Source organism: Alosa alosa, chromosome 22, assembly GCF_017589495.1.
Source record: "Alosa alosa isolate M-15738 ecotype Scorff River chromosome 22, AALO_Geno_1.1, whole genome shotgun sequence".
NCBI classification, from domain to species: domain Eukaryota; kingdom Metazoa; phylum Chordata; class Actinopteri; order Clupeiformes; family Clupeidae; genus Alosa; species Alosa alosa.
In genome coordinates this window covers 25409904-25435729 of record NC_063210.1, presented here as the reverse complement: position 1 = coordinate 25435729, position 25826 = coordinate 25409904, and the positions used below count along the sequence as shown (strand labels likewise).

General features: G+C 42.9%; 1 protein-coding gene across 6 annotated transcripts in view; it reads left to right on the top strand.

Moving 5' to 3' along the window:
* The first annotated feature begins 6453 nt into the window (after positions 1-6453).
* The window catches only part of LOC125287750 (NACHT, LRR and PYD domains-containing protein 3-like), a 35906-nt gene continuing 16533 nt past the window's right edge, over positions 6454-25826 (top strand). For 5 of the 6 annotated variants that reach the window (XM_048233761.1, XM_048233759.1, XM_048233757.1 and 2 more), the window contains exons 1-3: positions 6454-6549; positions 7925-7996; positions 9429-11264. In XM_048233761.1, the coding sequence (XP_048089718.1) occupies positions 7971-7996; positions 9429-11264 (1862 nt within the window). In that variant the 5' untranslated portion in view covers positions 6454-6549; positions 7925-7970. Of the gene's footprint in view, positions 6550-6639; positions 6734-7924; positions 7997-9428; positions 11265-25826 lie in introns of those variants that run through there. The other variant, XM_048233758.1, reaches the window with a different exon arrangement.

Genomic DNA, 25826 nt, shown 5'->3' with positions numbered 1-25826 from the left:
GCAGGCTTGTGGTTCAGCTGTAGGCACGCAATTAGCGGCAGTGACGGGCGATGATGAGCGATGTTTACGTAGCCTAATGAAGTGACAGCTTAGGCAATTCCACACACGCGTTTGCTACATAGAAAAACTCAGTAGCCTATTAGCGCTTTCTTTGTAGCCCTACATCCAGCCCTGACGGCTCCCACACACAGCTGCGTTCCATCAACGCATTCCAGTGGGTGTTCCCGATGGTAGCTATGCAAATGACTTGAAGTAAAACCGTAATGTGATTGGATGGTGCCGTCCGTAGATTTGCTTGATTGGCCGGTGCCGTCTGTCTGTGCAGCAACAGCTGAACTCCTCAACGCAAGCAGCGGGAGAAACGCGACGCGACGGACCCACAATTCAGTTCGGCAACGGATCACGTGAGCCCATTTAAAGTGAATGGGATGCGTCTCCAGCAACGCGATGCACGCAGCTGTGTGTGGGAGCCGTGAGTGTTGGCCTGGTTGCTAGCTTCTTCAAACTTTGCAAACTCAGCTGGGTGTTGTTACAATTGCGGCGCACGAGTGTATTTGACCGGCATAAAATCGGCATGTCTCAGACTGACCGGCCGGTCACCGGTCATGGCCGATCACGTGAAAATCGGCCGATTCCGGTCACCAGCCGATCTATCGGTGCATCTCTAACACACACACACACACACACACACACACACACACACACACACACACACATGTCTCTGATTACAATATCCTCTTCTGGAGAATGGACACACACATACACACACACACACAGACGCACACACGGTTCTGATTACAATATCCTCTTCTGGAAAATGGACACACACACACACACACACATACACATCTGGAGAATGGGGCCCATAGTGGAATGCGCTTCACACACATTATCGACATACTGAGGGTCGTGCACACACACATCCACGCATACGCGCACGCACACACGCACACACACACACACACACACTGGACTTACTGAGATTAAAAGGATACGTCACCATATCACATGTATTCATGTACTCGTACAGACTGTACTTACATGTATAAATACAGACATACATCCAGGGTGCGATTTGTGTAAAAACCAGAGGGGGGGAAGATTTTGAATAAGTTTGTAACCCCCAAAAAAAAAAAAAAAAACGAACGATTCATAGCCTAGTAATGTCATGGCTAATAATACCCTATATTATTTTTGCCACCTTTGTAACATTTTAGTTTTAGTTTACCGTGGTGTATGACTTTAAACAGCGAGTGTGCTTGGTATGATGATCAGCTCCTCTAATGCAGGGTAGGACTATGTTTTGACAAGCATACAAATTCACCTTGTTCTTGCCCCATCTGAAATGACTTCTCTACTTTTGCTGCTCTTTCTGTATTTGTTGTGTAAAAAAACATTGTATATGATGGCACTGAAGTCTTAAGTTAGTGAATTGGCTAACAGTGTTAGTTGGTAACCAAATAGCCTACACATTGCGCTACACGCTGCGTAGGCTACGTGCATTCTCTCTCCTGCTGATTTGCGTTCAGTAGCCAAGTGCGTAATATTGCAAAAGTTGAAAAAATAAATGTGTTTATAGTGTTGTCACGATACCAAAATTATGACTTCGATACGATACCTGCCATAAATACAGTGGGTCCCGGTTAAGTTTGGACGGGTTCCTTCATGAATCCTTCACTTGGGAGTTCGGCCACTACTATTTTTGATGCGACTTGACTTACTGCTTGACTGCTTACTGCATGACGAGGGGCACGGGAACTTAAATTGATCACGGTAGTTTAAGCTTAAACTTGACAAAACATTATAATATGAAAATGTAGATGCAATTGTTGTAAAATGGTGCAGCTCCTTTAAGAAAGCCTATGGAAAAGGCTTAACGTCCCAAAACAACGATCATCAAATTTCTCTCTTATATTGCTCCTCGTAACCATCTATAAAAAAGTGTTTTTTCTTTTCTTTTTTGAGCACGTCCGAATCCCAGGACATGACTCACTGGACCTTATAATAGGCTCGAGATATAATTCCAAAGGGGGCAGATAGGGGCCACTGCACTTAAAACTTAAAAAGATGAGCTTCCCGAACTTTGAAATTGCGATCACTGACTGGCATCGGGTGAACGAAGCTTTTCGAAGTTGAACAGGCTATTAAAAACTATTTGCGCCTCCATGTCACAAGAGAGACTGGCTCTCCCTTCTATGAAAAAGACGTTAGGCTACCTGCAAACTGGCCTATTATTTCATTGCTGAGTTTATGCAAAGCAAGAAAAATGTTTTTTTTCCCTGAGTCAGGATATGGCGAAACAGTGTCATTTATTTGTCCAATGTTAGCCTATAGATACAGACCAGTACATCTTATCAATAGTTTGAATGTCGCGGTGTGTTTTCTGCTCATTGACAAATACTGTTCAGCACAATGATTCATGCCCAATTAATTCCCCCTGTTAAAGTGTTCGCCTTTGTTACACTATTTGGTTTCGTGATGTAGCCTATGATAAACACCATATGGCCAAATGTGACTCAGCTAATGTTATAGGCTATACAATTGAATTTCCCTCTTAAAGGCAAGCTGGTGTAGCTTATTAGACTAGGCTACTATTAAAATACACTTGGCTATGTGTAAAGTAAGCTATCGCATGATTTCATAAAGGGCCTTGCATCTGTCAAGTTCGCATAGGGCCTCGCACCCCCTTGCGACGGCCCTGCAGCTCCTAAGACAGCTGAGGAAAAAAGTTAAAAACGCTGAGAAAACCCGAAAAAGTTGACAGGTTTGTTTCGTCCGGTGATTATTTGTGAAATTGTGCAAACGACAGCCTTTTCAAGGCATTTCAATGAAGGAGTCGTAGCATGCAAGCTCCCCAAATTGACCCAGTAGCCTAAGGCATCAATAAATTGTTGGGACTGGGAGGGTCATGCTTTTTTCTCAATCACTTTGGAGGGTCATAGAAAAATGTCTTGCTGGCGAGGGAGGGTCACGTCTTTTTTGACTAAGCTCCCAAAACTCCTCCGTAGCCCCTTAAATAAATAAATCTAACAGTCCCTAATTGATTAATAGCCTGTAGGCCTACACCAGCAATTGTTGAAAATTGACCTGTACAGGACATTGACAGTAGCCCAGCCTAACAAGCAAATGTTGCAAAAGACATCAAAAGATGCAATTAATCAGAAATAAATAATGTAATCTGCATCGCTTTATTTAACAAACTGCAAGCAACAAGAGGATTGAGTTCGCTGTGAGGCCAAACCCAAGAGCAGAGCCTATCTGTTAAGGCAGTCGATAGGCTATATGGTAACGAGCTGTGTGTGCCTGGAAAGACGATAGATGACGGCTCTGGTCATCTCATACCCTCGCCCCACTTCCTGTAGCCTACCATTATGAAGGCCTGCGGGGAGTACCTAGCCTAAAACGTTGCCGTTTTGGGACATTAACAATATATTGACAAATATACAGACAAATATATTGCACATAGCCCTAAGCGGTTAAATAGACAAACACTGACAAACATGGACGCTCAAACCAACACACTCTCTCATACACGCACACACACACACAGAGCTAGCAAACAGACAAGCAACAGGAGTTACTGCGCTGGGCCACGTAGTGGCTCACCTATGGTCTGTAGGCCCAAAGCTACGCACAGTCGATCCGATTAAAATGCTGAATGCTAAAGTTTGCCCCACCAAACTCAAAAAGAAAACAAACAAATTAACGAAAGAAAAACAGTGGCTGTGACTCCTAAAATGGTCCTCCTCAGGACTGGAGAGACACGCGTTCACCGGCCGACCATCAGTCAGTGATGACGAAGTTGTAACAATGCAGCGCAGGAGGGTTTAACGCGAGCGCCCGTGCTTCTGTAGGAAGGGTTAAATGCGAGTGTCGGCGGCTCAGTGCAGTATCTGCCAACAAACAAGGGCAGCGGTAAGGGTCAACGATACAACAAACATCCGATGGTTAGCCATGACGAGAGATAAGTCACAACTTACATCAACTGCGATCCAGACACTTCCCCTGTTACTCAGAGTTCACCAAGCAAACTCCCAAAAGACAATGTAGGCACGTTGCATACGGTTTAGTGATAGATAAGCCCCAAATCACTACAAAACAAACAAACGTGAAATCAACCATGTGAAATTACAACACGGGAAAGATGAGCGCTTAGAAAGAAATGAACTTACCCTCACGTTTTCCCACTACCAACGCACAACCTTCCGACTTCACGGCCCGCACAACAAACACAACCTCCCAGCTCCACTGCACCACCAACAAAGCAATCTTTGGCAGGCTCCCGCCACCATTACAAATCACATGCCACCTGTGCCACCTAATTACACTCGGCACGCGATTGGCTTGCGTTGCCAGACACCAAGTGGCACTTCCTACTCAACACCATACTGTAACCACTACACTAGATAGGTGGAGGGTGGCGGATCAGGCTAAAACACAAATATGTAAACATCAACATCAGTTGAGGGCTGCAACTTCACTTTTTTAAATGACGATATCCTGGCCGGACTACTGTTGTCAGTGATATAAGTATTTGAAATTAGCATGATTTCCTAATGTCTAGTGACAAATCAGGGCCATTTTATGATTAATTGAATTACATTTCTTACATACGGTTCTTTTAAGCAACCCGAATATGTCACACAGCGAGTTTTGACACCCAGTCCTCATCACTAAAATGTGCAGCTAACGGTGAAATCTCTGCAGCGGCTCTCGCAACTCAAACACTCTGGCCAGTGACCTGCTAAAGATGCTTGTTTTTTGTTGCTCATTCTAGCAGTTTAGCTAACTTCGTGTGACACTACCGTTCGCCAAGAACTGATCAAGTGAAGTGAGCTGACCTGAGGCTGCGCAGCGCTGAAGGCAATATGTAAAGTGTTGAAGGCGGGACAGACAGACGTAAGAAAATAGACCTTGCAAAATGCAAACATGCGTGCAATCAAACAACTGCATATAGGCCTATGTCATGTAAAAATGTGACATTATTGCGAATTAAATTGAGTTTAGTTTGCATTCATTTTTTTCTTTTTTTGCATGCATTCATGTCGTAGGCTACAGCCCGGTTAGGAGGTTGGGGACCGCTGTCCTAGCCTATAGGCTAAGTTTAACAATGTTTTATGGACAATATCCCTCGGACTGCAATTTGAATAGATTTTGCTGTGCTGTAGGCCTACTGTAAAAGTAGGCCTACGGCCATTTCTTAGAGTGGCTTGAGATTAACATAGCCTAAATACTGTAAAGATACGTTTATTAAGTAGGCCTAGGCTAACAAATGAAAAGTGTTTTCAGCTGAAATGGCATGAAGGCTATATGTGGACCGCCTGGTCCTTTGAGCAAAACATCAGCAGACAGAGAAGCCCTCAGTGTAGCAATGCAGACTGCTCGGGGGAACCTGCTTATCCAACTGTGGGTCGCCAGTCGAACTGACAGGCTTATCATAAATTCGCATTTATTTGAATTTGGCTATAGGCTACGATTAAAGTTCCTATGGTTCACAACTACTCGCAATATGCTATCGACACTAGTTAACCACAATTTGTAGCCCTATTGGTCATGTTAGGCCACTTGCAATGTGAAACTAAAATCTAAGACAGTAGAAAATTATGTTTAAAGACTTTAAACATAATTTTCTACTGTCTTAGATTTTAGACAAACAGACAAAATGCACCAAAAACAAAACCTCCGGAGAGGTAGCTACACATTTGTTGTTGCATGATAAAGCAATGAGCGTGCTGGTAGGCGTTTGACATGACGTTTGACATGATGGATCCACCGGTTGGTAGGAAGGGAGGTTTTTGGCTCCTGTAAATGTGAACATAGCCAAATATGCGGATATAAGCACTACCTGTCGCTTTTGTAATAACTCAGATGAAACTTTGTTACATCTTTTTTTTGATTGTGAAATGACCAAAGCTTTTTTCAATGACATAAGTAATCACCTAGGCCTATTCAACCAATCTGATAGATCTCATCCCTTTAGTTTAAAAGATATATTCTTTTATTATGAAAACTCTGAAAATAAATCCCTGGAATTTGTAGTGAACTTTTGTTTTCTACAAGCCAATTTTTTTGTTCACAAACAGAAATGGCAACAATTACAGCCATCCTTCTCTGCTTTTACTTTAGAGTTAGACTCACTTGTTTCATCCCTTCGCTTGGTTCATAATAACCCAAAAAAGAGACTTCTTTGTCTCTTCCATATTCTTTAAATAGATAAAGAACGCTTCCCTCTGTTTATGCTTGATTTACATTTGTTTGTTTTTGTCTATTGTATTAGTTTTCTGTGACCATTGTCTATGCGTGTATTTTGTAGGCTACTGCAGTTTCTTTGTTGTAATTACTGTAGGCTACTGTGTGTTGTTAAGCATCAATAAAAAAAAAGGGAGGTTTTTGGCATCATTCCCGCGCTATACTCCAGAGCAGTGTTTTGAAGCACTAGTGTTTCGCAAGCTCGAGACGTGTGTCGGGACTGTGTGTCGAGCGACCCATCCCTACTACAGAGCATTTAGGTATCTGCGGACATCTGCACCTGGATACAAACACCATCAGGTGGGTTAGGCAGGATTGGCGTGCAGTGTTATTTAACAAAATGCTATTTCCGGGTAAACGTAGGCTAACTGCAGACAGGGCAAAGTTTAGAGCACTGGCAACGTGTTTATCGACCACTAGTCGTTTTGTGTTTTCCTTACGGCTCCTTCAACACGTTGAATCGCCTGCAAACAAGTTACCGGAGGTCTGTCAACGTTCAAAACAACTAGTATTGCTGATCCCAGCACTTACCACTCGTCTAGAACTGACACTCAACTGTTTAAAATCAGCACTCACTGATGCAGTAGGCCTATTCTTACTGTAGCCTACTGTACCTTTTTTAATTGTCCTATAATTGTTAATAAACTGTTTACCATGTTAGTCGCTTTGGTTAAAAATGCGTCAGCCAAATGTAATGTAATGTAAATGTAATGTTAGCCGTGCTGTGCACACGATTGGAGCCACAGAATCAGCTTCCGCGTAAAGAAATAGGGGAAACAGCCGTGTCGCTATCCGGAGAAATAAACTTTGGTCACCGCTATTTACCGATTTCCGGCTCCCATTGACTTCCATTGAACACATGTAAACAAAACGTAAATTATGTGCTCAAACTAACGCCGGTGGAAACACACAATCCAAAAAGCAACCACATCTCACAGGTCCGTCTTTATGGAGGGCAAAACGTATTTAATATGGAAACCAGTATGTGACAAAAACTAGAGTTGAGCAGTAAACCTCAGTAACTCACTACCTCTGATGTGGTAGTGTTGGAGTGGAGGTTTGGATGTGACTATAAGACACTATTAGTATTGGAGTGGAGGTTTGGATGTGTCTATAAGACACTAGTGTTGGAGTGGAGGTTTGGATGTGACTATAAGACAGGAAGTGAAGGAACATTATTGTCTGAATATGTATTTTACATCTGTTTTTTTTATGATATGCATGATTTTCTTCTTTTATTATAAATTGCATCTCCTCTCCTCTTCTCTTCTCTTCCTCTCTGTAAGTTGGTTAGTAATGCAGTTGGTTTGTCTCTGTTTTGGGTGATGGAGGGATTTGAATATGGGATCAGTGACTGAATGCTAAACATCCCAATTCTCCTGTCCTCCCCTCAGCTGTTCTCTCATCCTCTTATTTTCTCCTTTCACCCTCTCCTCCCTCCTTTTTGCTTCTTTCTCTCCCTCTGTTCTAATCTCTCTCTCTCTCTCCTTATCTCTATCTATCTATCTCTCTTTCTCTCTCTCAACTGACAGACAGATGCACACCATACTTGAGCTGATTATTACATCCACATACTATACCGCTAACCAGTGTGTGTGTGTGTGTATTGATCAGTGGGGTCTTTCTGAGGGAGATATGAGGACACTCACCTTTTAGTGTCATGTTGTGTTAACAGTGTCCAGCAGGGGGCGTCAGGCACAGAGTCCAAGAGGACAGACGAGATGCAGAGGGACTCTGTAGAACACAGGTGAGATCATGGATCAGGACATTCTGTCAGGCAGTCTCCAAAACCCTCTACAAAACACCTCTGCTTGGTCAGATTTAATTATGTTGATTTCAGAAGCCCACTAGAACCAGGGATGGTCCGATACTAATACCGATACTGGCATTGGGGATTGGGCCGTTACTGGGCCCATATATTCATACTCGTAATCACCAATACCACCCAACCGATACCACCTCATTACACCGTTGCCCCTAAATCATAGTAGCTTAGCTGCTGCTCTTAAGAAACTACCACTGTGCTTCATGTAGCCTGCTCGGGGATAAGTCGCCTACAAAACAAACTCTGTGGAGTTTCCGTTTCAGTAGATTAATCGAATTTGCATAGGGTTTTGTTAACTCACATTTTGTCAGTTTAACTGAGAAATATGTCACCCTTTCCTGCCTCAACTCCAGACCGTAACGTAACGTCATTATATGCTCCAAGACCGAAGACAGCACCCAATTCACTTCAACTATAGGTCATAGGACAGGACCTATTGTGTGAGAAATCACCACTGTATTCAATGGCCAATAACGTAAACAATGTATAAATCACCTTCACTGAATCTGCTTTGGCAGCAATCAGTAAACGAGCTGTGCAGCAGTAGCACTAGTACTCTCTCACATACTTGCTCTCACTCGACCCACACACTAAAAGCAGCCACACCACCTTTACAGTCTCTACAGTCTAGGGTGATGGGTGATCATGTTTTTTGTGAGAGAGTGCAAAATAGTCTAGTTAATAATTTGTTGGATGATTTGCGATAATATCGCGATGTGATCAAACCCAATTTTCTAACGGCAAATACTGCGATTGCACTCTGATCACGGATTGACAACTGCGTGTGCAATATGCGACATCACCAAAGCCCTGATCAGCGTGACTATAGTTGCCTCCTTGATGTGGAGACAGTGCCAGTGTGGAGGCTTGTTTTAGACATACTTGTTTATTTATTTTTGGTTTGAAATATCCTGCTTATATTTTATTTGATATTCATTATTATTTAAGTACACAAATGTAATGGTATCGGTTCATCCCTAAAAATGGCTATTCTGAACAGTGCATTCAATGTTACTGTAACTTAATGACATTTATTCTGTTTATGTGTTGTGTGTAAAGGAACCCATATGTCTTAATAATGAGCATTTGAGTCAAATAATCTCTACTGTCTGCCAGCCCCCTGCAAACCATCTCCATGTATGCCAGTGTGTGTTAGTGTACAAAATCCCTGCATGTTCACATTATGTTCCTACTGAAAAAATGACATTGCAGTATGAGCCTTTTTACATTACATTACTTTAATCGTTTTAAATTAATTCATATACATTCTGAATCTAGCAGGGCTAATGTAGGAATATTGTGATGATACTTTGTTAACAACGGAGGTGTATTTGTGATTCTGTCATTGATCCAGATGGACACCAGAGGAGGCAGAGGTCCATGACAAATTCAGATCCACACTGAAGAGCAAGTTTCAGCATCTGGTTGAGGGAATACCTAATCAGGGAGAAACCAGACTCCTCCATGAGATCTACACAGATCTCTACATCACAAAGGTGGGAAGAGGGGTCAATAATGAACATGAGGTCAGACAGATGGAGAGAGCATCCTGGGGAGAATCAGCACAAAACAGACCAATCAAATGCAGTAACATCTTTAAACCCTTATCTGGACAACACAAACCCATCAGAACAGTGCTGACAAAGGGAGTGGCTGGCATTGGGAAAACAGTCTCTGTGCAGAAGTTCATCCTGGACTGGACTGAAGGAAAAATCAATCAGGATGTCCACTTCATATTTCCTTTTCCTTTCCGAGAGCTGAACCTGATGAAGGAGAAGAAACTCAGTCTGGTGGAGCTTATTCAACACTTTTTTCCAGAAATTAAAGATTCAAAAATCTTTACCAGCTCAAAGCACAGAGTCATGTTCATCTGTGATGGTCTGGATGAGTGTCGACTTCCTCTAGATTTCCATTCTAAGCTGAGTTGTTGTGATGTGACAGAGCCAGCTTCAGTGGACGTGCTGCTGACAAACCTCATCAAGAAGAATCTGCTTCCCTCTGCTCTCCTCTGGATCACCACCCGGCCAGCAGCAGCCAGTCAGATCCCTCCTGAGTGTGTGGACCAGGTGACAGAAATAAGGGGATTCAATGACCCACAGAAAGAGGAGTACTTCAGGAAGAGAATCAGTGATGAGAACCTAGCCTGCAAAACCATCACACACCTAATGTCATCCAGGATCCTCTACATCATGTGCCACATTCCAGTCTTCTGCTGGATTTCAGCCACTGTGGTAGAGAGAACATTTGAATCAGAAAAAGTAGAAATGCCAAGAACTCTCACTCAAATGTACACTCACTTCCTGATCATTCAGACTTGCATCAAAAAAGAGAAGTACACAGAGAGAAAAGAGATGGATGAAGAGAGAAAAGAGACAGATGAAGAGAGAAAAGAGACAGATGAAGAGATGATTTTCAAACTGGGCAAACTGGCTTTCAAACAGCTGGAGAAGGGCAATCTGATCTTCTATGAGGAAGACCTCAGAGAATGTGGCATTGATGTCATAGAAGCATCAGTGTACTCAGGAGTGTGTACTCAGATCTTCAGAGAGGAGTCTGGGCTGTACCAGGGGAAGGTGTTCAGCTTTGTGCATCTGAGCATCCAAGAGTTTCTTGCAGCTTTATATGTGTTTCTCTATTTCAGAAACAGAGAGAGAAGCATGTCTGACCAACATCAAACCTCTCAGCTCTCTGCCCTATTCAGAGCTGCAACACTGCATGATCTACACAAGACTGCAGTGGACCTGGCCTTACAGAGTAAGAACGGACACCTGGACCTTTTCCTCCGCTTCCTTTTGGGCCTGTCACTGGAGTCCAATCAGAATCTCTTTATGCACCTACTGCCACAGACAATACGTCAACCACAGAGCTCAGAGCAAACGGTCCAGTATGTCAAACAGAAGATCAGAGATCAAAGAAATTCAGGCAGAAAGATCAACCTGTTCTACTGTCTGAATGAGCTGAATCACCATGCTGTAGTGGAGGTGATTGACAGGAGCTCAGGAACTCTGTTTGTAGACACACTCATACCAGGAGAGTGGACGACTAGGAGATTTACATTTAAGATTCCAGAGGAGCAGCTTGATGAGTTTGACCTGCAGAAGTACATAAAGACACCAGAGACTGATCAGACTGAACTCCTCAGTCCAGATGAAGTTCTTCAGAGGCTGGTTTCAGTGGTCACATCAGCACTGTAAGTAAACCTGTAATCTGGGACATTGTGTGTACAGGACACCCTATGATCAGGGCCACCACAATGAATATCCTGTAATCCCAAATGCCACTCTAGTAATGATCTTAGAGCTAATTTTTAGTTTAAATTGTATTTTGTTTGTGATGTTTGGAGTTGAGATTTGCAACAGTTTAGATAATGGAAGTGTCAAAATCTAGTAGATTCTTAAACCCATGATACAGTGAGGTGAGAAAGCAGATTTTATTCAGTGGTTTTGTTCTAGTCTGATCTTGTTCTAGCCTGATCTCCACTCTCCAAAGACTTTATCACATCATCAGTAGCTGCAATCCAGCCGCATCATCAGTAACCGCAAATACTGCGATTACACTCTGATCACGAATTGGCAACTGCGCGTGCAATATGCAACATCACCAAAGCCCATACCAGCGTGACTATAGTTGCCTTCTTCAAAGTGCAGTAGAGAAAGCTACTTTTGTTGAAAATGCATCTCTTTACTACCTTTTGCTAGATTATTATCCCTGGTTCCTAGTTCCTTTCTCTTACTCCCCTGTGCTGCTACTCTCGCTGGTAACGTTGTTGACTTCTCCAGCTGACTATTCTCAACAGCCATTCACTGCATCTTTCGCTGAAAACTTCATCTATCCCAGTGTTTTTCAACCTTTTTTGTGCCACGGCACACTTTTGACACTTAAAATGTCCCACGGCACATTAACATCCTGTGTGAAGAAAAAATAAACATACCATAGCCTAAAATAATACACAGATATGGCCTTATTATGGCTTCTATACAAGACCTGCTCAATAAAACAAGCGCCCTCTGTTTCATTTGTAGGTGACTATATCTAATTTAATTGTTGTTATGAACTTGATATGTGATGATTCTGTGAATACTGGATATGTGGCCCCCGTTGTACAATGCCTGCATACCACAAATAGTGCAATCATATAATCAATGAGAGCATGTGGTTATATTCTTTGATGCAACAGTTGCTTTTCTGGACCAGTGAGTGACATTTGGGTAATTTGCTGCGGCACACCTGATGATCTCTCACGGCACACTAGTGTGCCCCGGCACTGTGGTTGAAAAACACTGACCTATCCAACTGATAATTGGCTGTAGAGTACAGTGATAAGAGAATGCAACTGCGATTTCTGGGTTGGTGGTGCAAACATTTCATGTCACAGTTCCAATTAATTAGTAGTAGACTAATATTATCTGTGAGTAGTTGAAAGTTGTGTTCTAACATTATTTTACCAGATAAGGTTCATACATGCATGTTGCTAATTGCTGGTAGCGTTTAGCCTAGAAATCTACGCACCCTAGCAACCCTAGCATGTAATTTGCTGCCCGGGCTAGTCTAGCAACTCTCTGTTGGCTTGCGAGCTGGAAAAATTAAACTTCGATCGGGCTAATCACATCGTGTATAGAGACGTTAGGCAGGCTTAACATAATGATTGATGGCAGAGTTGCAACGGTTTGGGTTGAATTCCCTGCTACTTGAAAACAAAGAAGATGGATGTTGCTGTTGGTGAACAGCGTGACACGAGTTAAGCTTTTTTTAAGTTGGCAAAAATTTGAACTAGCCAACTAGCTCCGCGGGTGGGAAAACGCATGGGACTCATGAGTTGCAGCGCTGTCCTATTGCGTGCAGAGGGAATTTGAAAGACAACCGATTATCCCGCCCCTCGGACTGAGCACTGGCAACCATAAATATACATAATAAAGGCTAGATGTCTTATGGCGTCTCTAACGGCATCACCGGCGGCCATCTTGTCACGGGCAAGCTATCTGGTGGGCCCAAGGGGGCAGGCGAATTCCCGGAAGTAGAAGAATCAATGTAAGCTGGAGGGACCACTTCTCTGCTAACCCCCATAGAAGCCCATTCATTTTAGGATTTTTTTTAAATCCCATAACTTCATATAACATATATCCTGTGCCGATATTGTAGCTTCTATGTAATCTACATAAACAATAAAAGGCAAAACAAGACTACCTCGACTACCTCGTACGTAACGTTAGGTTCCCGCAAGAAGAATGTAGTGAAGCTAACGCACCGTAGGGGGATAACCGTACTGTTTGGATAAGAAGCTCAGTCCAGCCAGCACGGAAACTCATGAACAAAGCTATGTAGCCTATATCGGAACTCCCCCTATTACCGTCGGTCCCGTATTCCCGCCGTCTTCCGTGTATGTGTCACTTAATATCCATTTCTATACAAACCAAGACGGTGTAGGCTACTCCTAAAGAAACGCAACCACCAACACCATAGGTGTATCTAAATTAGCTATGTACCAAAAATGACATTTTATCGTGACTCGAAGAGCTGTAAACAGTGTTGTAAGCCTGTGTGTACACAACCGCTTGGAGCTCCAGTGGAATTTAATTTCATGACGAGAATTCTCGGTCTAACCGTTCATGTGCAGTTGAAACGGTGAATAGGCGACCCATCAGGCCAGCAGTATAACTCCGAGCGTGGTAAACAAAATCGGATATTTCAGGCATTAAATGCTCCCGTTAAGAACCAAACCAGATTTTGGTCAAATCTACACACCTATGGCTACTGAAAAATGTAAGGTTCATTTAGCAAATGTTATTTTGAAGTGTTAAAAAGCATCGTTGTTTTAGAATTTCTGAAAAAAAGTGGTGATAATGTTACGAGCATTGTATGTTAAAGTAAAGCATTGCACAGTGTACAAAATCCCTGCTCCTCCCTAAAGGGACGCTGTTCCTTTAAGAGATTTTCCCTTTGCCACTGAAGCTGTAGAGACGTTACTGCTGGTCAAGCACATTGTTGGAAATGTGCACTTTATTTTCTGTCCTGTTGTGCGTTGCTGACAATGTAAGTGATGATTACTATAGTTTGTTGACACAGTTAATCTCTTTAGTTATACCTTTATATGTCAGACTGCCGTTTAGTAAGTGTAAATGACTGGAAACATATTAGCATAATTGCCGCGAATGTGTGGAATGTTGCAAATTTAGTATGTAATTTATATCGTGATTAGCACATAGTATTGATGCTATAATTGCACAATTAGCATGTTATGGTTTGTATATTCATGTAACTTAGCTGTTTGCACTTGTATCTGTAATGGCCTTTGGTAATGACGAATTGCAAACTGTTAAAATGTATAGCCATGTCAGTCACGTTGTTCCAGCTTTTCCCACGTGCTGCTTTATACTGCCACGTGGTCGTGTAATTATTACTGATGGTCAACCTATGAATGTCTATTTAGCAATGCTTGATTGCACAGTTGCACAATGCTTGATTGCACAGAATATTATGCTGATTGTGTTCTGTATTTATTATTTTCTAGAAACCACAACTGCACATGACTATAACACAACTTCACATAACTATAAATAAATGGAAATATTCCAGTCACATACTTTGGAGTGTGGAATAAATGATCAATAACATCTCCCTGGAGATCTGCATTCTTTCTGACCGAAGAATTAGGCCAGCCGTTGTACAACCCGCAACATATCTCATAATTCCCTACAAAATTGGTCCTTCGAGCCGGAGAGTATATCTGCTGCATCATGGATCCTTCCAGAGATGTCCGGGATGGAGCACATCTGCCTGATTCTCGTCCTGTACGGAGTCGGCACCCCCCAGCCAACTTACAGAACTATGTGCTCAGCATCCACACCAGCCCATTCTCCTTCCCTCCACTGGTAATGTGACCTCATCTGAAAGAATAGTATCACATGCAAGTCATGAACCTAGCCCCAGTTACGTCTCATCTGCACCTTCTGGAGCTACAAGCAGAGACCTTGGACTACTGGACCATCTAAAAGAACGATGGAGAAGCTTAAGCATTGAGCTGAGAGAGCTCCAGGTAGTGATGGAGGATGCTAGAAGAATGCCCTACCCACCAAGCTCTCTGAGTTTTTCCCAAGAGTATCCAAGATCAACTTCTCTCAACCAGCAGTATAGCAGTAGCCTGTCACATATTCCCTTTGCTCGTTCATCAGTGGCTACTATCCATTCACCACAGAGAACTCCTCTCGACACTTTATCAGCTTCACAGCCCTCATGGACCGAGCCACCTAGTCATACCTATATGCGGGAACTGACCAATCCATTTACATCTTCTGCAGCCGATCAGTTAACGTCACTGGTGCTGCAACCAATGCAGCCAGTGTCTGTTGGGGAACATCACCAACCCTCAGCTTCTGCAGCAATGTGGACGGAGCCTCATCTGATGCCGGGACAGTTGATGCTTCAGACCACAGGAGAGCCAGGGAGTGTTCCCTCTTCACCGCACTCACATTCAATGCCAGTGCACTCTCTGCTTCTTCCGCCTGTACAGCCTCTACCTGCTCAGCCTCCGCCTGTGCAGCCACCGCCTGTGCAGCCACTACCTGTGCAGCCTCCACCTGCTCAGCCTCAGCCTGCGCAGCCACCACCTGTGCAGCCACCGCCTGTGCAGCCTCCACCTGCTCAGCCTCCACCTGTGCAGCCATCGCCTGCTCAGCCTCCACCTGCTCAGCCACCTCCTGCTCAGCCTCTGCCTTTGCAGCCACCTCCTGCTCAGCCTCCACCTGCTCAGCTTCCACCTGCTCAGCCTCCGCCTGTGCAGCCTCTGCCTTTGCAGCCACCTCCTGCTCAGCCTCTGCCTTTAAATCACAAGCTCTCCAGATATCTCGTCGCGCCTCAGAAGGGATACAGGGGGGAGCTGAACGCGGTGTATCCAAGTCTGCAAAACAGCCAAAGGGAAAGCACACCACAGTATTGTTAAATACTGAGCAGAATACTCCACATACATCAAAGCCCACTCAGCCTTCTGCAAATACCTCTTCTGCATCACCATCAAAGAAACGTGAACGATTCAAGCCTTTCTGTCCATATTGTAAGAATCAGGAGCATTACCTAAATGGCTGTTCGGACTTCGCTAAATTGAACACCTCCCAGAAGGCAGACTGGATTAAACAACAGAACAGGTGCTGGAGGTGTGGTAGAGGTCACAAGCCTGACAGTTGCACTTTAAAGAAACCCTGCTCCACATGTGGAGAACAACATCTGCTCACCCTGCATGAGGTAACAACCACACCACGACTGAGTGTGCTGACTGCCAGTACTGCATCTACTGTCGTTTACATGGACCAGGCCAGTCACTCACGCCGAGTGATGATCAAAGTAGTCCCTGTCCGTTTACGTCATGGAAGAAGGACTCACGCCCTGCTTGACGATGGATCCGAAAGGACTATCATATTGCCTGCTGCTGTGAAACATCTTGGCCTGAAAGGGGAGCATGAATGTCTTACTCTGAGAACCGTCAGACAGCATATTGTTCAATTACAAGGTGCATCTGTTACACTGGAGATATCTGCCATAACAAACCTTGGTGTCAGACACAAACTTCAGAGAGCATTCACTTCTGCAGAGCTGGACCTCGCAGAGCAATCCTGCCCAGTAGACGTTCTCAAGAAAAAGTACCATTACCTGCGGGATGTTCCACTTAAAGCCTTCAGCAAAACAAAACCCATGATTCTAATGGGGCAGACAACCCACATCTGATCACAGCCATATGTCCAATCCGCATGGGTTCACCTGGCAGTCCTATTGCTGTATGCACTCAGTTAGGATGGGCCATCCAAGGGCCTGCAACCTTCCTCCAACAGCCCTGCCGACAGAGTTCCTGCCTACATATCTCATTTGTATCCCCAGCTCAAGAGCTACGGTATAATGTGGAGAAATTATGGCAGCTCGACACTCTCCCACATCACTGTGGGAAGGAGATGACACGCTCTAAGCAGGATAATGCAGCACTTGCTTTGCTGGAGAAGGATTCAGTGCGGGTCAATGTGGATGGTGTAGAGAGATACGCTACACCTCTTCTCTGGAAGAAAGACAACCCTATTCTTCAAGCACCATCTTCTGCTGTAATGGGTACGAGGTACTGAACGACGGTTGTCAAGTAATCCAGAACAGGCCTCCATCTACAACAAAGAAATACACAAACTGGAGGAAGCTGGATATGCTGTGAGAATAACCAGTGAGGATGCTGAGAATTCCCTCGGCTCTTGGTATATCCCCCATCACATGGTGTACCATAATAGGAAAGCAAGAGTTGTGTTCAACTGCTCTTTCACTTATCAGGAGCTCAACCTCAACAACAACCTGCTACCTGGTCCCACCCTGGGTCCACCCTTAGTGGGAGTACTACTCAGGTTTAGAGAGCATGCTGTCGCCATCAGCGGTGACATTCGTGCAATGTTTCACCAAGTAAGGCTTCTCTCCAAAGATCAGCCTTTCTTGCGCTTCCTGTGGCGAGACATGGAACGAGACCGGAAGCCAGACATATATGAGTGGCGTGGGTTACCATTCGGGACTACATGTAGTCCCTGCTGTGCAACTTATGCTGTCCAAAACCACATCAGAGACCATGCAAAGGGCAATGAAGATGTAATGGAATCAATCTTAAGCGCCTTCTATGTGGACAACTGTCTTCAGTCTCTGTCCTCAGCAGGCCAAAGCACTCATCGACAAAATGAGATCTCTATTTGCCAAAGGTGGATTTTATGTCAGGCAGTGGGCCAGCAACATCCCTGATGTAGTTTCACATCTCCCCTCTGAGGCCAGGTCAGAGGCCTGTGAACTTTGGTTCTCAGCCAACAAAACAGAGCCCCAAGAGTCCACTCTCGTTCTTCGTTGGCACTGCCTTTCCGATGAGCTGGGTTACAAACATAGGCTCATCTCCAGAGCAGAGCCCACCATGAGGACAGTGTATCGTGTACTTGCTAGCCAGTATGATCCCTTGGGTTTCATAATCCCATATACCACCAGGGCTAAAGTACTGGTTCAGGCACTGTGGCGGACTGAGCGTCAGTGGGATGAGCCCATTCAAGATGACTTACTTCCAGTATGGCAGGCATGGGAATCAGAGCTGATCGACCTGCAAAATGTCACCATTCCCAGGCGTTACACTCCATTCAATATCACAAATGAAGAAGTGGAGTTGCACATATTCAGTGATGCGTCAGGAGAAGGCATACGGGGCTGTTGCTTACCTGCCCGTGGTGGACACAGCTGGTCAAATTCATGTCTCCTTCATTATGGCTCGATCACGGGTTGCACCCAAGAGGCAGTTATCAATCCCGCGTCTGGAATTATGTGCAGCTGAGTGGTGCCCAACTTGCCAAAGTCCTGAATGTAGAGCTCACACTACCTATCAAACGCTGCATCATGTGGTCAGATTCCACCACCGTATTGAAGTGGATCCAGTCTGAATCTCAGCAATACAAAGTGTTTGTGGGAACCCGTGTTGCTGAAATACAAGAGCTGGTTGGAGCTGATAACTGGAAGTATGTTGATTCCAAGAATAATCCAGTGGACGACATAACCCGGGGACTGAGTTTGGTCCAGCTTGCACAGCCCAATCGCTGGCGAAACGGCCCTCCTTTCCTTAAGCATTCACTTGAGCATTGGCCAGTTTGTCCCTCCATAGTCGTGGATGATGCTGCAGAGCTTCGACAGGGCATCTTCTGTGGCACGGTTTCCACCACGTCTGAACGGATTGAAGCTGAAGTAGCCCTTCTGAAGAGAGCACAACTTGAGAGCTTCCCTGAGGAGGTGATGGCACTCAAAGCTGGCAAGGTCATACGAGCTAGCAGCAGACTGAGTTCACTTTCATCTGCACTGGACGAAGCTCTTGCACTCATAAGAGTTGGTGGTAGGCTTCGTAAGGCTGAAGAGCTAGATGAAGACACTCTTCATCCTATTCTCCTCTCCCTTGATCACATTGTTACCCGTCTCTTGATCCAAGACTACGACAAACGCCTCCTTCACCCCGGTCCTGAGAGGGTTTTTGCTGAGGTCAGGAGGTCATATTGGATACTGAGAGGACGTCAGGCAATCCGAAAGCATCAGCGACAGTGTGCTGAATGTTGTAAGTGGCGCAAAAGGCCTATGGTACCTCAGATGGCTGATTTACCAGCTGCTCGGCTCCGTCTGAATCAGCCCCCTTTCTGGTCCACAGGAGTCGACTGTTTTGGCCCTTACAATGTAAAAATAGGCAGAAGACAGGAAAAAAGGTGGGGAATCATATTCAAGTGCCTTACCACAAGGTGTATCCATCTGGACCTCCTTTGCCACATGGATACAGATTCTTTCCTCCTTGCCCTTCGAAGATTTGTGGCTAGGCGAGGGAAACCCTTTGAGCTCATCTGCGATCAGGGCACTAATTTCTGTGGAGGGGACAGAGAACTCAGAGAGGTCCTGGCTCAACTTGAACCTTCCCTCAAAGAACAGCTTGCTGGACAGAGTATCTCCTTCAGATACAATCCTCCCCATGCACCACACTTTGGAGGGGCATGGGAAAGGGAGATAAAATCTGCCAAGGCTGCCCTTCAAGTGGTACTGAGAGACCAGCCGATGCCAGAGGAGGTTCTTGCTACAGTTTTAGTGGAGGTTGAAGGAATATTAAATTCAAAGCCACTTGGATATGTATCGTCGGATGTAGCAGACCCAGACCCAGTCACTCCTAATCTGCTCTTGATGGGGCGGCGTGATGCCTCCCTGCCACAGGCCTTGTATGGCCCTGATGCTCTGCTGGGACGAAGACGCTACCGACACAGCCAGGTCATTGCTGACCACTTCTGGAGCCAGTTCATCCGAAGATACCTACCCAATCTTCAACTACGGCAGAAATGGAAGGGCTCTACAGGGGACCTCTCTATCGGACAGGTAGTCCTTGTGATAGACTATCAACTTCCTCGGGCCTTGTGGCCTGTTGGACGGGTGAGTAAGGTTATCACAAGTGATGATGGGAAGATCCGGACTGCTGAAGTGGACATCAATGGCAACACATATCTATGTCCAGTTGCCAAACTGATTGAACTGCCTGAAATGCCCAATGAGGTAACTGGTGTAACCTAAATACCAGAGGTGGGACCAAGTCACTGTTTGGCAAGTCACAAGTAAGTCCCAAGTCTTAGCAGTCAAGTCCAAGTCAAGTCCCAAGTAAAGACAGAGAAGAGCAAGTCGAGTCCAAGTCCAAGTCACATCAAAGCCAAGTCGTGTCCAAGTCCAAGTCCCAATCTTTTTCAAGTCCTGAACAAGTCATCAGGTACTCTTCACTTAATAATGGCATTATTAGACTATCGATCATAATTTTAACACATCAATCTAATCTACAGTATTTTTTTTATAAATACAGATTAAAATATGTTCAATGGTTCTGTCTTGAAATCTTTTACGATATATGCATGTGCATACCTGTGAAATATACGCATGAGCATACCTGAGTAGTCTGTACGAAATGGATAGCTACATGACACTCAGCACAGCAGCAAATATATATTGTTTTTCCAAATTGCGGCATCCACTGTAAGGATGAGTAATAATTTTACTGATGGCATTTCACTGCGATAGGCCACAGATTTGCCTGCAAACAATTATTAGACTGTCTGCCAGTGGCAACTCATAAGGAACCCAAGGTCATGGTTAATAATTACAATAAATGGTGACGAGAAAAAATCGTCACATAGGCTACATTAGTAAATTGCTGCGGTTAAATATTTTACGTTTTTATTAGGGCTGTCAAACGATTAAGAAATAACTAATTAACCTCATATTTTGAAATGAATTAATCTAGATCTAATCTAATTGCGGTTAAAAAGTAGCCTACATTTTCTCCCTAAATACTCAAGCTTCTTATGGCATATTAAATACAGCATAAATCACAAAATTACTGAGTAACCACAAAGGTAAAAAATAAAACACTTCTATATTATTTAAAATGATAATAATGACACAGTAATTTTGTTTTAAAAGTATGTGATGCTGTTTACCTTATTTGTAAATGATGCACTGTCACTTTAAGCCCATTGTGTGCCACTGTCCACATTCTCCCTAATGATCTTTTTAGCTCCGTTCAAATATAGCCTAGCTATGGCTAGTCCACAAACTCTAACATTGTTTGTGCCACATGTATAGCACAATATTAACAATGATAAGCATGATATTAGGTTATAACAAACAGCTTTCATTCCTTTGGAAATAAAAGCATGTAATGACATGATGCTTGCTAGACATTTTCTGTTTGCAATTAAAAGTGAATTATGAGCCTGGTAGCCAGTAGCCACCTAGCTAAGTGGAATGCGTTTCAATCGGCATATCATGTGCTTCATGTAAACTAATTATTGAAGACTTCAAGACTCACCAGTTCCATTACACAAAGGCAAAGACAACTTTATATTCTTTTCCATTTTCCCAATCACAGTGAGTGCAGCCTATGTCAAAGTGCCCTGGCTCTCACAGGTTATAACAGTAGTGAGGACCTAATAAATCCATAATTTCCTCTAATCTCGCCTTGGTTGCCTTCATGATTTCCTTTTATAATGCTTCTTTATATTTAAAAGGAGATATCAATCATCATCAACAATGACAAGCCAGCCCAGCAGGAACCTGCCACTCATTTTCTCTCTCCCTTTCGATGCGCACTGAGACACGCTCAATTAAATGGAGTAGGCTAGCATACGCTCAATTTGGATCTTAATGGAGAGGACCCGAAAAGTATCATCTTTATGTAACATGCTTTTGATGGTGCATTTTAATATTGCAAACCAGTTTGCAGTAAAGCTACTATTTATTTAATGTTGGTCCTTCCTCTGTCTCTTGGTGCCCTTCCTACACACAGTGCGTGATGCGTGGTGGTAACAGCAGCACTGATCACTGTGCTCTGCCGTTTGTGCCCACTATGTGTTTTGTTTTTTTCGCCGCGGAAGTGAAAGCATCTTTGGGGTGACTGGTCCACGATCAGGAAATGTATTGTTTGACTCAAGACATGTCAAGTCATTACAAGTCAAAGAGGCAAAGTCCGGAAATAAGTCTCGAAAGAATAGTATTCAAGTCCAAGTCGAAGTCGCAAGTCATGCCGAATTTTACCAAGTTGAGTCTGAAGTCATTAAAATCATGACTCGAGTCTGACTCGAGTCCAAGTCATGTGACTCGAGTCCACATGTCTGCTAAATACCAATGCGCAGGGACTTTATGCTGTTCACAAATTTAGCTAGTAAATTTGGGGGCGGCTGTACAAAATCCCTGCTCCTCCCTAAAGGGACGCTGTTCCTTTAAGAGATTTTCCCTTTGCCACGAGGGGTGTGTGTGTGTGCATGTTCTTTCTTTGACCGCTGTCTCGCTATCCGGCAAAAGATTCTTTGGACGCCGCCATTGGCCGAATACCGGCACCCATTGACTTACATTGAACGCATGTAAACAAAACGTCAATTATGTGCTCAAACTAACGCCGCTGACTTATGACAACAACCATTCCACTTTGATACGAAACTACATTTTTGTGCAACATTTATCCAGCAAAAATTACAGAATTTGGATCAAGTAATGTGGAGAAATATCAATATTAAGAAAATTGCCGCTGCGTGAGGCTGAGTTAATGGCATTTCCTCTTGTCCATGAGTCACGAATAACAGGTCACGTCGGTGGCCGTTATCCCTCACATGTCAGAGTAATGACATTCAAAAACGTACCTTTACATTACATTACAATTTATAAAGGAATGAAATGTCAAAAGAATTAAGCAATATGTTAGCTGGATGACACGAATATTAGTAAGGAAAAACAAGATTTTTATCGCAATGTCCAGTGAAATTACATATGTTGTGGCGCTATTGCACGGCACGGCCAGCAGATGACATCATTCTACAGCAACCAGGAACCAGCAATAAACCTAAACGAGATTTTAGGGCCGTTGTCAGCCACAACGCACCATCTGAAAATCTGAATTGTGAAGTAGACCTACTCCATAGTCACGTGTGCCTGTTCATTCATTCCATGTCAATAGAACAAACCAAATTAGAATAGGCTAGTAATGCAATACTACATACAATACATATGTATATATGCATGGATATACTGTATGTGTGTGTGTGTGTACTGTATGTATGTATGTGTGTATATATATATATATATATATATATATATATATATATATATATATATATATATATATACACACACATATATATAGAGAGAGAGATAATACAGAACAGGTCGTCGGTTTTACTGAACTGAAGTTATTGCTTGTAAACAGTTAGTGCTGCATGTAAACACACTTGTCACGCTACATTTACATGTGTATGTATGTAATGTGTGTGTGTGTGTGTGTGTGTATATATATATATATATATATATATATATATATATATATATATATATATATATATATATATATATATATATATATAGGTAACACTTTATTTTAATGTGTCGCTGTTACAGTGTACCTACCTAATTAGGTACAGTGGTATAACCTGTGTAACAACATATACTATCAGGTACTATCATTGTACTTGCATTATGTATTTGTGGGTACCTACATATAAGCTTAGTTGTTACATTGTAATACTGAGTGCTTTTACAAAACTTTGCCAATTGGCCTAAATTTTTATCAGAGGCAAAGAGCTGACCTGAGACCTGCTGGATGGGGTAAATCTGGTCATGATAGATTTGATATATAAGCCATTCTTAGCTCCAGTCAAGGCCTCTTCAGTGTACATGTTTTTTTGCTCTTGGGTGCTCCTTGTTGGTGCCCCCAATCCCAATCTTCCCCCACCTTTCTTATGCAGCCCTTGCCACTTAATCTACTAAACCCCACTTCTACTGCACCTCCCCCCCCCCCATAAATGCACAAATAGGCTGACACCAGACATAATTTCACTGCATTTCTTACTTCTAGTAACTATATGCATGTGATAATAAACTTCCTTGTATCCTTGTACTGTAACAGCTGTGCTGCTACAAGCTTGTTACTCTTTGATACAGTGGAATAAACCTAGTTAGTGTACCAGTTAATTACTTACATGTACATATGACATGTATGTTGTGTCTTCGATGTCTTGGAACAGGTCTACTAATTCACTACATCAACTGTGTTGGTACACACTTATTGGTCTTTGATACAGTGGTATAAGTACTAAGTACTTGGGCAATTCCAAGGAAAATTATGTTTTTTGTAACATCCATAACGGCAATAAAATGTGATGGTATGGTATGATGTGAATGATTACATGAAATTTGAGCATTTGCTATTTTTGGCTGAAGAATGTACATGAGAAAAAATGCACAAAAAATGAATAGTAACATTTACATCATACAAATGCCAAGGCATTTCACTGGCGTTATGGATGTGACAAAAAGTCCATTTTCAGTGGAATTGCCCACTTACAATTACATATTACATTACATGTTGTGTCATTGGTGTCTTGGAACATGTCTGCCATTACCCTACATACTGTAGTACATGTATCAACTGTGTTATGTATTACTCTTTTGATACAATGGAATAAACCCATTCAAATAAAGTGTACCAGTTAAGTACTTACATGTACATATTATATACATCCTGTCAATGATGTCATGCATCCTGTAATTGATGTGTTGAAATGTGTCTGCTGTTACACCACACAGTACATGTGAATTAGTAGACCTGTTCCAAGACATCGAAGACACAACATGCATGTCATATGTACATGTAAGTAATTAACTGGTACACTTAATAGGTTTATTCCACTGTATCAAAGAGTAACAAGGTTGTAGCAGCACAGCTGTTACATGTACACTGAAGACAATGAGGCCTTGACTGGAGCTAAGAGTGATTTGTATATCAAATCTATCATGACCAGATTTACCCCATCCAGCAGGTGTCAGGTCAGCTATTTGCCTCTGATGAAAATTTAGGCAAATTGGCAAAGTTTTGTAAAAGCACTCAGTATTACAATGTAACAACTATAGCCTATGTAGGTACCCACAAATACATAATGCAAGTACAATGATAGTACAGTACCTGATAGTACATGTTGTTACACAGGTTGTACCACTCTACCTAATTAGGTAGGTACACTGTAACAGCGACACATTAAAATATTGTGTTGCCAATGAATTTCCCCAGTAGTGGACAATAAAGACTTCTCTTCTAGCCTACACGTCACATGTAGCCTACTAGAAGTGATGTTTCAGCTAGAAGTTATGGTTCATAAATTAACCCTCCAACTTTGCTGATGCACAGAACAGGTGTGCTGAGCTTTGTTTTTGGCTCTTCAAAGTGTTGTAAGTAAGGTGGTGTAAATAGCTTATAGGCAGGTGGTGAGACAGGTCAAGAAATATGGTGCAGTGAAACACTATACAGTTGATTTTCAGAAGGTGGTTTAGAGTAGTATAAATGAAATATAAATATGTGCACTGTATTACCTTATAAGAGCAGAATAAATATGGCTATGAATAACAATGTCAGTTGATATTATTTTAAATGTTGGTGACACTACATTAATAAGGAGAATAGCAATACTAAACAATAATGTGAATGCAATATTAATGGGCTATAAATGGAAATCAACAAATACTATAACATACAATAACATACAAACAATGACTCAGAACAGCCTAAGTGCATGGTGAACAAATATGTCTTTACACCCCTGTTGACAGGTGCATGCAAAAACACAGAAATCAGACAAGGATTTTGTTTTTATAACACAAGTAATAAGCAATGAACATTTGAAGGTGTATTGTTTTGTTCTTCTAACATCAATAGTAG